General features: G+C 44.3%; 1 protein-coding gene across 3 annotated transcripts in view; it reads right to left on the bottom strand.

Moving 5' to 3' along the window:
* LOC111268184 (uncharacterized) overlaps nucleotides 1–14,696 on the bottom strand; it is a 53,193-nt gene that overhangs the window by 15,525 nt on the left and 22,972 nt on the right. For all 3 annotated transcript variants that reach the window (XM_022846994.2, XM_022846992.2, XM_022846993.2), the window contains exons 2-5: nucleotides 9,076–9,820; nucleotides 7,771–8,533; nucleotides 6,593–6,740; nucleotides 5,947–6,076 (exon numbers count right to left, since the gene is read on the bottom strand). In XM_022846994.2, coding sequence (XP_022702729.1) covers nucleotides 5,947–6,076; nucleotides 6,593–6,740; nucleotides 7,771–8,533; nucleotides 9,076–9,720 — 1,686 coding nt within the window. In that variant the 5' untranslated portion in view covers nucleotides 9,721–9,820. The remainder of the gene's footprint in view (nucleotides 1–5,946; nucleotides 6,077–6,592; nucleotides 6,741–7,770; nucleotides 8,534–9,075; nucleotides 9,821–14,696) is intronic.

Genomic DNA, 14,696 nt, shown 5'->3' on the forward strand with positions numbered 1-14,696 from the left:
TAATTTTGTTATTATGTTGCTAGTATTTACCGTTCGCAAAAATCGACTATCTAAATTCGAAATTTAGCTTTATTTGTTCGTAAACCCCTATAGGCTTACATTACAAATGACAGAATGCATATTTTCCAAAATCAGCTCACATGGGTTGTCAATTTCTACCTTGATTATTCCTCATTAAGACAACAGAAACAATAACAACATTGACGGCGGCATGATGATGCCTCTAATGATGACGATGTACTCACAAAAGCAATTCTATTTGTCTGCAGGCCTTTCAAAATTTTCCCGGAAGTTAGGGGCTGAGTGCGATTGATTTGGCTATCTGCAGACGTAACGTTGTGATACTACAGAGAAGCCTGGATCGAAGACCAACTTCCTAATAGAACCAAAGTGACAACTATTCGGTATTGCTCGACGCAGCTCAGGATCAGACACGAGACCATTTACCATATCGAACCCTTTTCGGGTTTACAGCGTTTCAAAGCTGAGTCGGTTCTTACTATCAGCCTTGTCCAGGTGACACGAAGTGAGGAAAAGTCCTTTTCAAGCATCATGTGAGAACTTCGCAGAGCCGCAACCTCTAACAGTAAAATAGAACTTCTATTTGAAGATATCTCTCCATGCAATTAAATCAACATATACTCTATTTAGTTTATGTTACTAAAGAGAAAATTATTATGACTTTGTTACTGGGTGCTTTTATGCCCTTTGTCGTTGTTACCAGCCATATAGATGCAGGCGTTTCTGTCCATTGCGCGACACGAAGTACTACGTTGTAAAAGCAGAAATAACACTTTGAGGATCAGTGCGCAAATTTGGCATGCATACAGAGAGATGTTGAAGACAGGTGCACTGGGGTGCGTACTGCTCGCAAGTGCTTTATATAATAGGTAACTTAGGAAATGCGAGAATAACAACAACACTGACTGTCACAGCTGTTGCTGCTCAAAAGCTTCTATTAATGTGAAGAACTCCCAAAAACAAAACGTGTATATATCAAATACATTTTGAAGTCAATATTATTCATCTTAATTATTTTTCTGCTAGTGCCGGTGTTTGTTTCTGATGATACTATTACGTCTGTTGTCGGACACGAAAAGAACTTTAGAGTTGTCACGTTAACAATAGAACATCAAGTGTGCGCCGTCGCCATCGGCGTGAACCAGCCAAAATCACCGGGACGTGTCCTGTTTACTCAAAATGAAGTGAAAGAAAGAGCGTTGCTCACGCGGAGGGGAAAAAAGGAAGAGAAAGGTTTGAAACTGAAACTAGACCAGAAAAAGTTGTTTGCCGTATACTGGGTTAGTTTGTGGCAGTACTAGACCCCGGTCGCTGCCTTCAGAAAGAGAGTCCCGCCGTCAGGTTAAATATTGGAGGGTGATGCCAACTTGCCGATCGCCCACGAATGGTAACGGTCTGACTACAGCCTGTGTCCAACAAAAGAAAGGCCATGGCCGACTTCATAAACCAGCTGCTGCTGCTACCACTGCTTCTCCTCCAAACTACGGCAGCACACAGCGCAAAATACATATGCAAACAGCGTAATAGAAATTAAAAAGAAAGCACTAACTAAGCGGTCGTAGCGTAACGGAGCAGCGAAATCCTTTCGATTAAAATGCTTGTGACCAACTAGCGCCTATTGAATAGCGGGCGTGGTGCTCGCCCAGAGCCAGACGGACATATGGTGGAGCCGTAGGAACCAACACCGTGTCTCACTATGCCATCAAAATGAGTATACATCAAGTGTCACTATAGAAGGGGTTAATATAGATTGAAAATCTGTTTCACCTTTCTAATTGCAAACGATCTTTGAGCGTACTAGGAGATGCATTTGTTTGACTCGATGTACACACAAGGTTCTAAAAATAAGTAAATATCTATTTGTGAACTGTATATGGCACATTGCCTGAAGACTGCTATAGGGTAAAGATGCTCTGACCGTGTTTGAGTCGATCTATTCAAACAGGACCATAGATTACCTATTAAAGACAAACTGTTTCTAGTCGATTAGTCCTGCATATAGCTTCGACGTTGTACCAGTGGCTATTTACTGCTTAAGTAAGGGATGCGATTTCTGTATCCGAGCATTCTGTACACATACGTCAAATGTTACGGCTACAGAATTTGAGCTGTGATACCGTAATGGTCATCCTGATGATGTTCTATGGCAGTGAATGATTTAATTCTCGAACAAACATTTAAAGTTTGGAGTGAGCGGCAATACCAAGTTGTGGCTTAAACTTGCTCCAGGGACTCTAACTGGCCAGAAACTCTAAGCGAAGACAAACAACATAAGCTAGGTTCATTCAAACATTATTATTAAGAAACGCCGGTCACCTGAAATATCTCTCTAGTAGACAGAATAGTACTAAACGGCTTTATCGAGCAGAAGACGGGACGCTATCGGCAACAAGTCAACACCCGAAATAGAGAAGGTTGAGCTCGCTATGACGCGTAGTTACACTGCAACGACGTGTTTGCTCTCGCAGGATTTGTCTAGTGTAAGGGATACATGTATCAGAAGTTAGCCTGTGCCTATGTCTATGTACACACTCTTCTTTATTAGGCGAAGATTCGATGAAGCTTGCACGTCAAGCCGATGGTAGCAAGAATAATGGTACAATAATACTTTTTGCAGGCTCAGAGCTGGTGTCGACATGCGCGACAAACACGAGCCGATAGTTTTATGCCGAATTGCCAAATTAGATCTCGTCCTTAGACGCAGGCCGGCGACTAAGGACGAGTGCGAATGACTTCTGTTTTCGCCACTCTGTAATTAGTAGACACCTTTTTAAAATGACGGAAACATAGAAGACGGTTATCTTCAGTGATGATTAGCTGTGCAGAAATCGCTATATTCTGGTTTCTCTAAAGCGAATTTTCAAGTAACGACAACAACAGCGACACTTAATAATATGATGTCCAAGTATATACATTAATATAATTTAATTCAAGTAACGCAGCATAAGTAACCCACATGGCAAACAGAGCCCATGCGAGAAATTTTCTCTACAGAAAGTAAATACCACTGTAACAATATCAGTTGACAACAGTTACACCTATTCCGATCGTTGTTTTGGCACGAAGGAAGTGAGAATTTGCAAAACCATTAAATTTGTCCTTTGCCAACTTTCAATGATTTTCTTCACATGTGGCAGAGATACAACGTTGGCTATCTGTATATATAGTTTATGCTGTTGCCGCTGCTATTGTTACCGATACTTTTACGTCGACTACCGTAGCAACGATGATATATTCCTTATTTTATTTTTTCGTATTCTTACGCGTAACTATTGGGGCTTGTAACTTTCTCTCTACCAAAGGACGCTTTGCTCGTTAAATATCGTTGGTGTGTTTGGTCTGGTGTGTTCGAGCGTCGTGAGCAGTCAGCCCAGCGGGTCAGCCACTGTGAAGGACCGGAGAGCTGCAAAACGAATTTCTCGTGCCATGTAACAACACGCAGTAGGCAAATCACGCGTGCGAGCGACCAAGCAAGCAAACAAACAAATAGGCAAATAAACTAGCGGTGAGATAGCTGCCGCCGAACGGCAACAAAGATGCACTTTGTTCGGCTGAAAACAGAGTATCAACGAACTCCTGCCAGTGGGCCGGCCAATCTCCGTTCAAAAGGCTCAGGGTTAATTAAGCTAAGACTGCGCCACAACGGCAGGATTCGGAGAGAAGTGACTGCGCCACCGTCGCCGGCGAAAACACGTAGCGCCTAGCCAATAGCCACATCACAAACTAACAACAAAGCAGCAGCCATCAGCAGAATCACCATGACCGGGGCCCGATAGCTGAGCCGGACGGGAACGACGATCTGTCCACCAGAAAAAGTGAGCGTGTCTCTAAGAGCTCTGGAGAGAATTATCGTCATTATTGTTGTTGTCTCTTTCTCTCAGTATCTAATGCTTCTACTGCTATAAAGCAGTACTTAAGTAAAAGCTCGTGATGATGATGTTGAAGACGATTACGCTTTCCCTCCTCTCTCCTGTGTCCTTTTGCATAGTTCTGCCACTGGATGGTTCTTATATCCAAAATGATGTCCCTATTCTGTGTGACGCTGTGAAGTATCGCTGTGGCGACCAAATGGCTGCTGTTACAGTTACAAGTCTCAGCTTTTCAAGGTGACACCAGTATCACTTTTCCTAGCTTTGACTTGTGACATACGGACTGTCCTGATCAAAATTAGTCAATTACTTAATCACACGCCCAGACAAGCACAAACACGTACACAATTCATGGATGGCCGTTGGATTTATTTATACAACGCACATAATGAGACAGGTTTCTTCAGCAAGGCAGCATTTAGTAGGGAAAATTAAAAACGACATCTAACATCCTCATCGTAGGTGTTGAACCATTGAACTATGTGGGATCGTCAAATATGTAGATAGCGTACTCGGAAACAGTGTCGTACGGAAGCGGGCTGTAAAATCTACAGTGTCGTTATGTAAATAGAAAATAAAATATGTCGGATTCCCTGTGTATCAGTAGAGCATTATATCATCATCAATGCAGCCATATGGAAGTTCCTTGAAACTTGGTCGGCAGAGTCTTTTTCCAAAGAGAACGCGCGTACGGTGAGCCCGTCTGAGTGTGCTATTGCTAAGACAGATTAGTACTGTTCATTCTCCATTCGTTGTGACCACTGAATCACATGCAGTATAATGCTACCAGCTACTAACTAAGTAGCGCTCAGAGTGCGCAAGTGACTGCGTTGTTAAAACGTGCAAGACGCCGCACGTTGCAGAGACTCTTTACATATATAAAGAGAGAGAGAGAGATTTATTGGGCAGGTCAAGATAGCTATAGATATAGATGATGATCGTGATCTTGGGGATGCTGAGCGTGATGACGACGATTGTATGCTCACGTGGCCGAAAGAGTTACTACTACTTTAGAAAAGCTCGATATCCAAGAACGCCATTTGCTGTGTTTTGCACGGCAGGGCAAATCCTGCATACAAGCATCCACGGACGCACCAATCAGCACAGTTGCCCTCAGTAGTTAATGAACTATATACTATATCGTCTCCATTTTTCGATTAACAGAAAAGAAATTAATTCAAACATATCAGTACAAAGAACGAAGAGGTCTCCATGCGTAACTATATGGCCCCTGCGGTCGAGGTGTCAACTACGATCTACAATATCTTTCGATAAAATAGAACAATTAGCTCCAGTGTGCTTGAAATCCTTAAAATTACAAAAAAAAGATGCATGGATTTATACGCCACCTCGATAACCAATTGAGTTCGGTCTCCGGAATTGAATGAGCTGTGGAGGATACAACTGTGTAGCAATATCAAAGGCCGATCGGTTAGGAATATGAAACAGATGTTATGATATGATCGAAATAAATTCCATTGTCGCTCTTACCATGGAAAGAACACACGCATGCCGAAGCTGAAACTAATGTATTTATATTTAGTGGCAACAATCAAAATTTAACGTTTGTCGTTAGCGTTGTAGATCGAAGAGAATGATTAGATACGTAGTTTCTTCACATGCCCTGCCCCCTTCTATCTGTTGTTGAAGATACGGGCCATTGGGCTTAATAAAATGAACCGGCCCATTTGACCCATATTTAGAGACTAAACAAAAAGCTCCACCCGCCACAGTCTGAAGCACGCGTATGTTGCAGAGGCAAAGTAGGGCGAGATCTCGAAGGATCGTATTTTTAACCCTGAGCTTCAATCTCTTGTTGAACACCACTCTGACAAATTTAGTACTTTACGTTCAATATAGAAACTGGACCAAGTCGTAATGTGTAGGTACACAAAGGATTTCGAAATAAATAATGCTCAATTGAGCCCTACACAATGACGGATGTTTGTTCGAATAGATATTATCAACAATGGAAAAAACATATGAATATAGCAGAAAATAAAAGAGTTTAATAAAGACGAGAACAAATATCTTATCGTGGTCCTATTTCACCCACCTTGTCCTTTTTGGTCTTAACCAACGTGTCACAGCGGCGCATCTTGCAGATCTGATGGGACCGAACGCTCCGGCACGGCCCACACTCTCCACAGTTGTCCTTCTTCAGGCAGCCTGGACATTCGCCGCACCTGCGCAAAATCGACATTATATATAATCGACTAAGCTACAACGAATGGAAACAGTGACAAACCAAAAATATACTGGTGTCGACTCCTTGAAAAATAGGAACTTCTTTATTTGCTGCAAGCCTTTTGCAAGGAAAATGCTTCGACCCTCGAGTAAGGGCGAATGTGACTGAATGAAGTAAGCCAAGAGAAATAAGGGAAACTTCGGAAAATAACTAACGATGGATAAATTTTTATTCTAAGATAACGACGAGTTTCTATTGTCACTGAATAAACGTTTTGAACTGATTGAGGCAAAGCAATCGGCAACATAAGAAAAGGCTTCGTCATAATTATTAGTAATACCTCATTGAGTTGATTTATAATTGTAATTTATTGTCACTGTAGAATGCCCATCATTTATGCATCTATACTATTTAGAAAATGTGCTGTCCACATGCTTCTACGTAATTACTGCTACGTAGGAATTTTGAAACTCTTGTTTGTCTATAACGAGGAGACAATACAGAACAAACTTACCTTTTGCGTTTTTTCTTCTGATGTCCTCCGCGTTGTTGTTCAAGTGAAGGTGTTCCGGGTCCATCGGTAGTGAGACCGGGTGGGCTGGAAGGGGGCACCATCTGTGTGGGCGTGGGCGGCGTGCTGAGCTGGCGCAGCGAACTCGATTCTACGTTAGCATAACGGTGAACAGAAAAGATAGATATGATCATATGGCATCGATTAAGGACGACCTCGATCACGCATAAAAGGTTATGTGCAACCCACTTTTCTTCACAAATACAAGAAGATAACAAAAACAGAAGAAGCATGAAATTGACTACTATAAATTGTGTATGATTCGTAAAGACGACTGAATCACGTGCATGCAAACAAACGCATGTGATCAGATCAAGCTAAAAGTACCTACTACAGGTAGGCAAGCCTGAAACTTAGCGACGGTACCCTTGTCAATTGCCTACGCAGCTCGCTCATTTATTCTTAATATGCATGTCCGCGTTAGTTGAGCCAAGCAAGACCATAGTAACAATCTCAGTCTATCAAATCATCATGGGTTAAGAGACACAATGCCAATACCTTATTTGTACGTAATATGTATATGAGACATATTTATCTGGCCTTTCCTCGCAGAGGGCATGCGCTCAAGAAAAAGCTAGTTTTTCAATGATAGGAAGTTCAATAACTAATAATAAGTTCAATAAGCTCTATAAAGGAAATTCAGTTGAGGATACTCAATAGCCCAAATGGTGCAAAACAATCACTGGTTATACTTTTGGAATTTCGCTGTAGAAAGTAGTGTCTAACTTCTAGATAATAGTGTGTAGTGTGACATCTGTTGGTGATAAATGCGCTTATCAGTACATGCTAATATTTAGTCGATGTGCATATGGTCTCAATCAGATGCAGCTTACAAACAAGCGGCATCGGTGTTATCTCAGTTTGGCTAGGCTATATGGATGTCTTATAGGAAAAGTAGTAAATAAGATCGTCGGGCACTCTACATGCAAGTGAAACATTTCTATGTTTACTGTTATCACTATGGTTTGTTTGTCTGTCTTGCTGAAGGTGACATAAAGCAAGGATTCAGCTGACGACTAACCAGCAGCAATTGTTCTTCATTTCCGTTTTCGACATTATTTACGTGCGCATGCAAACGATAGCATAATACACAGGAAGTACATTAAACATAAACTACTCACGACTGAGACTGTGGTTCTGGCCGGGCGAGTGCTGCGAGTGGGCCGGATGGTGCTGCTGCAGGAGCAGGTGCTGACCGGAAAGCTGCCCCAGCTGCATCGACATCGAACCGGACATCGGTGGCATTGAGACGGGCACAGCTTGTGGTGAGGCGAGTTCCTGGCTCCAGCCCTGCGACACCTGCATCGACACTCCGGCCACTCCGGCATGCATCGGCATTGACAGCTGGCTCATCGTCGGCACCCCAGCACCCATTGGCCCAGCCGCCGCTGCTGCTGCTGCCGCCGCCGCCATACTACTTGGTGGTCCATGTGCTCCGACACCCCCTAAGCCACCAGGCCCCATCGTGCTAGGAACTTGCAGCTGCTGCAGCGGAGTTAACGTCGCCGGCTGCAGGGGCTGCAAGTTCTGAAATGGCTGTAATGGCTGGAGTGACTGAAACGTTGGCTGCAGCGGTTGGACGGGTTGCAGTGGTTCGAGTGGGGCCAACTGTTGAGCGGGGCTGGGTTGCATCTGCGAAGGTGGCCGGCTGATTCCACCGGACGAACTGCCCGAATTAGACGTGGACGAGGTGATCGCGGCAACCTGGAAATCGGGTACCACTGGTCGCAGCTCCGTGGTCGTCGTATCAGCCTCAGCCGTGGAGCTGCGGAACGCAGCGCCACTTCCCTCCGAGCCAAATGGTGAAGCTGCAGGTGGTGACGCCTTGAAGCCGCTTGGCGGCCGCTGGTCAGCCGAGCTGCTATCTTCTGATGGACTGGGGCCCTACGATAACACCGATAATAGTTAAATTGTATATCATTTATCGGTGAGATTTCCTGTCGCCTGCTTTATACGTAGTACCATGTTATGCATATATAACGTTCTAACATTAGGCAAATTCGTTGACGTTTATTGCATAAGCATTCATGTTTACTTTTCAACGGAGCTGGCGGTCCTATCTATGACAGAACACGGAATTTCTATTTAGCATTGATTTCAAGGATCTATCAGGATATCAGAAGGTCTGTTACGTGTGATCCAAAGGCACCAAACAGCAAGAGGGATTACCACTATATTAATCGCCTTTCCGATTGTTTGGATCCAAATATGTCTACGCCCAGATTTGAGCTTAGATCACCACTGAGTTTGTGCACTTAGAAACGTTCCCATTAACATACCATTTAACCTACTTGACTGTCAGCTTTTTCGACAATCCCACTATAATTTTAACAAGGGAACGCTATACCCACCATACTGTGCTATAATGCGGTGGTTGAATCTAGCACATGTATCATTATAGTATAAGGATATATAATATCGCTTACGTGGAATGATTCAGTGGACGGGGCGGTAGGACTGGGATCGCTGGGATTAGCGGAGGGATTCTTTGTCGCTGGAGGGTTGTTGTTGCTGCTGGAGTTCTTCTCCTCTGCAAAGGGCGAAGGCTCAGCGGCCTGCTCCCAGGGGCGGTATCCGGCATTTGAGTTTGCGCTCGAATTAACTTGAGTTGTTGGTGCTGTCTGGCTATTGTTAGATGATGTAGCACTGTTGCTTGTACTAATGCTGTTGTTGTTCGAAGACGCTGTACTAGTAGGTGGAGAACTGTCGGAAGAGACGCGTTCTTCACCGCCAGAGGCGGAGGCGGCTGATGCAGGCGTAGACGGCCCCTTCGAATCTCCGGTTGAGTCGACTTCGGCGCGCGTCACCGATGTGCGCTCCATCGCCGATACGTTCACCGGTACTGCCTGGTTCGATTGCAGTGGCGGAAAGGCGCCAAACGCTTTTGACTCGAAGCTGCCGTAGCCGCCTGGGAACGAACCACCGAACGAGGAGAAGTCCCCTGATGTGAAGCCGAGCCATGTGTCGGTCGAGCTCATCGATGTCATTGAAGTCATCGACGGCAGCGTGTTAGGACCCGACAATGACAGAGGGTGAGCATCAAAAGCGACACTCTGCGTGTCACTACTCATTGTTGCCAATCTAGGTAAACGCTACTCACGCCGGTAATTTGGTGACAAAGTACCCACCAACGCGAGCCTTGCGTCCCCGACTCTGGCAAGCGAATGAATTCTGCAAAAAGGAAAAGAACAAGCCACCGAATTCATCTTTAGACAACGGTTCAGATATACACATATGCACACAGTGAAGCATTTATCCTGACACATATCTAAGGTCTACTTAAACATTTGTTAATAGTAACACCGATCTCTTAGCCACGGATCACGGGCATACGTTTAATGATATTAGCTGAAAGACTTTTGCTTCGCAAGCGTTTGAATAATAGGGCATCCTATAGGCTAATATGGCACTATTTTTATAGCAGAGTAACGTAACGTTAGCACTTAGACTACAGGTTGAAAATTGAGGTTTTTTCTATTGACACATCCAAGGTTCATAGACTTGTTTATAAAAGCGCGTGAAGTTGGGTAGTTTACCATATTTGACCATAGTCCGCGACGTAACACGCAACAAGAGATTGCTGATTACAGGAATACTGCTAAAGCCTATAATCTTTCGATACAATAGCTCGGAAAACCGGAAGGTACTTCGAATCGCACGTTATATTCCATCCCCTTAATAAAACAATTAACTTACGCATAAAGCACGCAAATGTATTTCGAGTATTCTCTTATAATTTATAATAAAATACAACTGGGACTTCATCTTCTGTTATAGCTCTACCGTCTTTCCTCGTCTGCGGAAAATAGATAAAAATTATAACCACACGTTTCGGCCCTCTGAAGTCTAGTCTTGGGTTGTCACGACGGACATCAGAAACATCCTTCCCCCTTTTAGATGCCAATGCAGTCTCTAGGCGCACGTTCATGCAAACCTTTAACCTCTGATTTAGAGAAAAAGCTATCTTTAGCCGTATTTACCATTTAGCATCTGAAAGAGCAACTCCGTGCGAAAGCCTGAGTTGTCAAGGTGGTTCAAGGCTTTTGTCCATTCGTATGTAATTGAAGCACGTTAAAAATTTTATTCGACTTTTTTTTTTTGATGAGTTAACAAGATCTGCTTTTTGCTACAAGCTTTTGTACGATATATACAGCCGTACAATGTTGAATTACTCCTAATTTCTATGTAGTTATGTAAGATTTATTCGGAAGTTCGATGACCGGAGTGTAGATAGTCCATTAGGTCTCTTTCCGCTCTCTGAAACCGACAAAGCTGATGTCTGACGGTGTGTTTCATGAAGTCACACGAGCCTAATACCACTTGCAGACAGGAAGGCACATCTACGTATCAACGATTTGCTTGCAAAGAACTAGAGAGCATGGTGTAGTGTCACACCCTGATTGAACAGAAGTCTATCGATTGTTCTTAAGTCACCTAAGGAGCAGAAGTTATAAGTGGAATGGAGGCGAGCGGAATGAGTGCCTCTGTGGGACTACCCAGCTAGTCGCCAAGAGTGACCGAGCAATAGGCAAAAAGATTGGCGTTTACAACACCTCGTAAACTGCAATCCTAGCCCAATATTTGCGCATCATTGTCGCAGTTCGCCGCTGTCGTCTGCTAGTGAGCTAGAAATATGTTTACGGTCTTGCCATTAATATGGCCGGACCATTTCCCTGGCCTCGCCAATCAGTTCAATACATCTAAGGCCAACAGCAAAAACTACCCTTGTCAAGGCACTGGTTGAAAGCCATGGAATATTGCTCAGAAATCTGCCCACTCACACAAAATTCTCACATGACCCCATAATTTGCATATGCAGTGCCAAGAGGGTTTTCGGGTGAGGCCGAGGCATTAGATGTGGCAAAGGATCTTGCGAGGAGAGAATTCTTTGTTCGTTATTAGTAATTAGTCAAATGGCTCTCTCATATACACTTGTCATTGCGACAATTACAAATCGAGCATTATATTGAGATGCACTGCGACAGCGCAAAGTGAATTATATAAGGTGTTGCAATGATTATAGCTTGCAGGACGAAACGTTAGGCCCATTATCGCAGAATAAATTTTTGTTTGTTATTATATGATTGGAATTGCACATGATCGTGTTCGGGTAAAAGGCGACCCCAGTATTCGGTAGTTTTCTCGTCAACAAGCCTTGATCTCAAACAACACTGATTGCGTCGTTGGAGTTGGCTACATACGAGTTTATGTGTGCTTAAATTGAATTCTAATTGTCTGCGATGAGGTCCGGTAGATACGAGTCAATTTTCCGTCGAGATCCCATTTAATCTTTCATTCCAGTTTTAGCTAAGTCCATCGCATTTCCGAATCAGAAAATATACTGCCAAATTACAAACCAGCTAAATGTAAATCCAACAGCTAATAATGAAAAGGGGTACTTGATTGATGATGACGGGCAGAACATGTTGTATGCTCTATAGAATTATATCTCTCTCGATAGATATTTTCTGTTAAAGTTTTTTTTTTGAAGAAAACCTGAGAAAAGCTGAAAGCGTTAGCTTCTATGTAAATAGCTGTTCTATTTTTACTCTTATTCACGTGTCAAAAGATACTTTCAGAGGTATCGAGCTGGCGGCTCTTGCTTTTTTAAGCCAGATTAACAAGCGGTGACTGACGCAAGGCTTGAATCGTCTTGTTCGAGTGCGTTCTGGATAGAATGGAGTGGGCGCAACAGCCACATGTTTCCTCATTTCTTTCGAACAGAGATTAACAGCCAGTTCAGGCTTTAAAAATCTACTCCAACGGGACTTTACATTTACCGATGACTAATTTCAGCTGCGGCATTAAGATGGCATATAAGAATTTGTCCGTTTTAAAAAAAAATGTGTACCTATGCAAGGGAGAATTATCTATATTTTGAGTAGTTTGTTTTGGCTGCTGACTAAATAATGAGTCAAGTTTGTCTTGTAAGCCAGTATGAACAAAGCATTCTGATGACTCACTTTATTGTATTCTACGTCGTATTGATGCTTTTTCAATGCATTGTTATTTCTTCGTTTGTTCATGTCTGATCTCGTACGTGGCCACACATCGCTGTGACTGTATTAGTATGCCTGTGTGAGCACAATGTGCTGATTAGTGTTAGTACATCCGGGCCGCTCTCTAGAGAAAAGTGTCGCACATTTAACAGGGCTGCGGTTCTCTACTGCAACGGGACAGTCGAGAGCGTGGCGCAACCGCTCTCTCCGGAACCTCACCTTGGAGCATCATGATCAACGCCATTGTCATCACCATAATCATCAGCAACATCTGCGGCAGCATCAACCCAGTATCAACAGTATCTCAGTATCGTGTTCTTTGGATCGTTCGTCTATCGATGTGTCTCGAACGGCGCTGCCGGTAACAACAGTACCTCCGCATCTGGCGTTGTTGTGTCGTTCAAACGCAGAATTAGAGGGAATGCATAACTTCTGTGTAATCTGGGTAAAGCCGGATGGCCTCGCGTTCATTGCTGTCATTGCTGCTGCCGCCGCTGTTCCAATCAGGAGCATCGACGGCATTCGAAGCTAGAGAAATGGTACTGTAACCAAAACATTAACTGCTCTATCTGAAGCTTCGACTGGCCTGCTGCCTGATCCTTCCGTTGCCGCTGCTGTATAGCGAACTCAAGCCACTAAACAACATAGGAAGAGAGAAATAGGTTCCTGCGTGGATGAACTCAGTACAGCAAACGCGCCATAGAAGAACTCGATGGATGTCTGTATGGAAGAAAGAATGGGCGGACGCAACTTCGCCAGCGACGGAGTCCCCGCTATGCAAGCTGGCAGTTTTCTTTTGGGTCTCTGTCAGCTCTGTGTGTGTGCTTAGTTGGCACAACGATCGTACCACACGACTGGGCGAGTGCGCCGTCTCTGGTCGCTTCTAGCTCGACATCAATGAACGAGGCAAGCGTTTGCAACGCCAGCACCGGCCGGCGACATCCCATGAGCAATGTTGGCTGTGCACAATATATGTACAGTATTAACACAGCGCTATCGTGGTGTAGAGGCCGAGTTTCGTTAGTTTGCTCGTAGACCACGTCACCAGATGTTTGGTCTCGAGCGAAGTGACTAGGGCCCACATCTCTAAGAACAACAACAACAGCAGCAGCAGCAGCAGCAGCATCCGCATCAAAGATGGAGCTAGCTAGCCATCGTTCTATTGTACCACTTCTGCTCTCTGTGTTCGTTACTACTAGAGAGCGGCCCATAGTTACCTAGCAGCCGGACACACTAACGGCGGGCTGATGCTTGGCTGGCGGCCGGCGGTTCCTCCATTTCTTCGCAACCTCTCTCAGACCTCACAGACAGATACGCTCTACTACAACGCAACTCAGTCCTCGTTAGCTGCGGCGGCTGATGCAGCTCTCTATCTCTAGTTGAGTTTACTTGTTGCTGCTGGTAGTTTTTGCTCGTCGCCCGACGGTGGGTCCGAGACGTAGCAGCGGCTCATTGCGGCTAGTCAGCGAACGAAACAGCCAGCAGAGCACAAGTATTGCAGTTTAGGCGTCTGGCTCAGCGACAGCAGGAGGTACTATCAACGAGGCTGTTATATTATATTTGATCGTCATCGCGTTTTGCATTTCCAGTGAAAGCCAGCAGTCATACAGACAAGCAAGCGGCCCTCGACCATTGTAGCTGAAACTATAGCCAAGCAGACAGGTAAGCAGGCAGACGGCCGAACGAACGTCTTCATCATTGTCGTCGTCGTCGTTGTTATCGTCGATGGCCGCGCTGCTGTGGACGCACTCCACTATCTACCTACCTACTGCATCGGTACTGGATTGGCATCGATGAACGTATGTATGGCTGCACAGAGATGGAGATTAGCAGATTGAGAGAGAGACTAGCAGCAGACGGACCTTGCCAGCTAAAACTTCCTTTGGCCCGAATTCGGCTTTCTCAAATTGAAAGAAGAGTACGGAAGAATGGAAGAACAAGTACAGAAAAAATGTGTGAGTTGCGTATTCACCAACCGTTAAAAACAGGCCGGTCACCGAAATGCAGCATTTTGAATACCATGTTTTTGGGTCGTATTATGTATGAAT

Source organism: Varroa jacobsoni, unplaced genomic scaffold, assembly GCF_002532875.2.
Source record: "Varroa jacobsoni isolate VJ856 unplaced genomic scaffold, vjacob_1.0 scaffold_1263, whole genome shotgun sequence".
Taxonomy (NCBI): domain Eukaryota; kingdom Metazoa; phylum Arthropoda; class Arachnida; order Mesostigmata; family Varroidae; genus Varroa; species Varroa jacobsoni.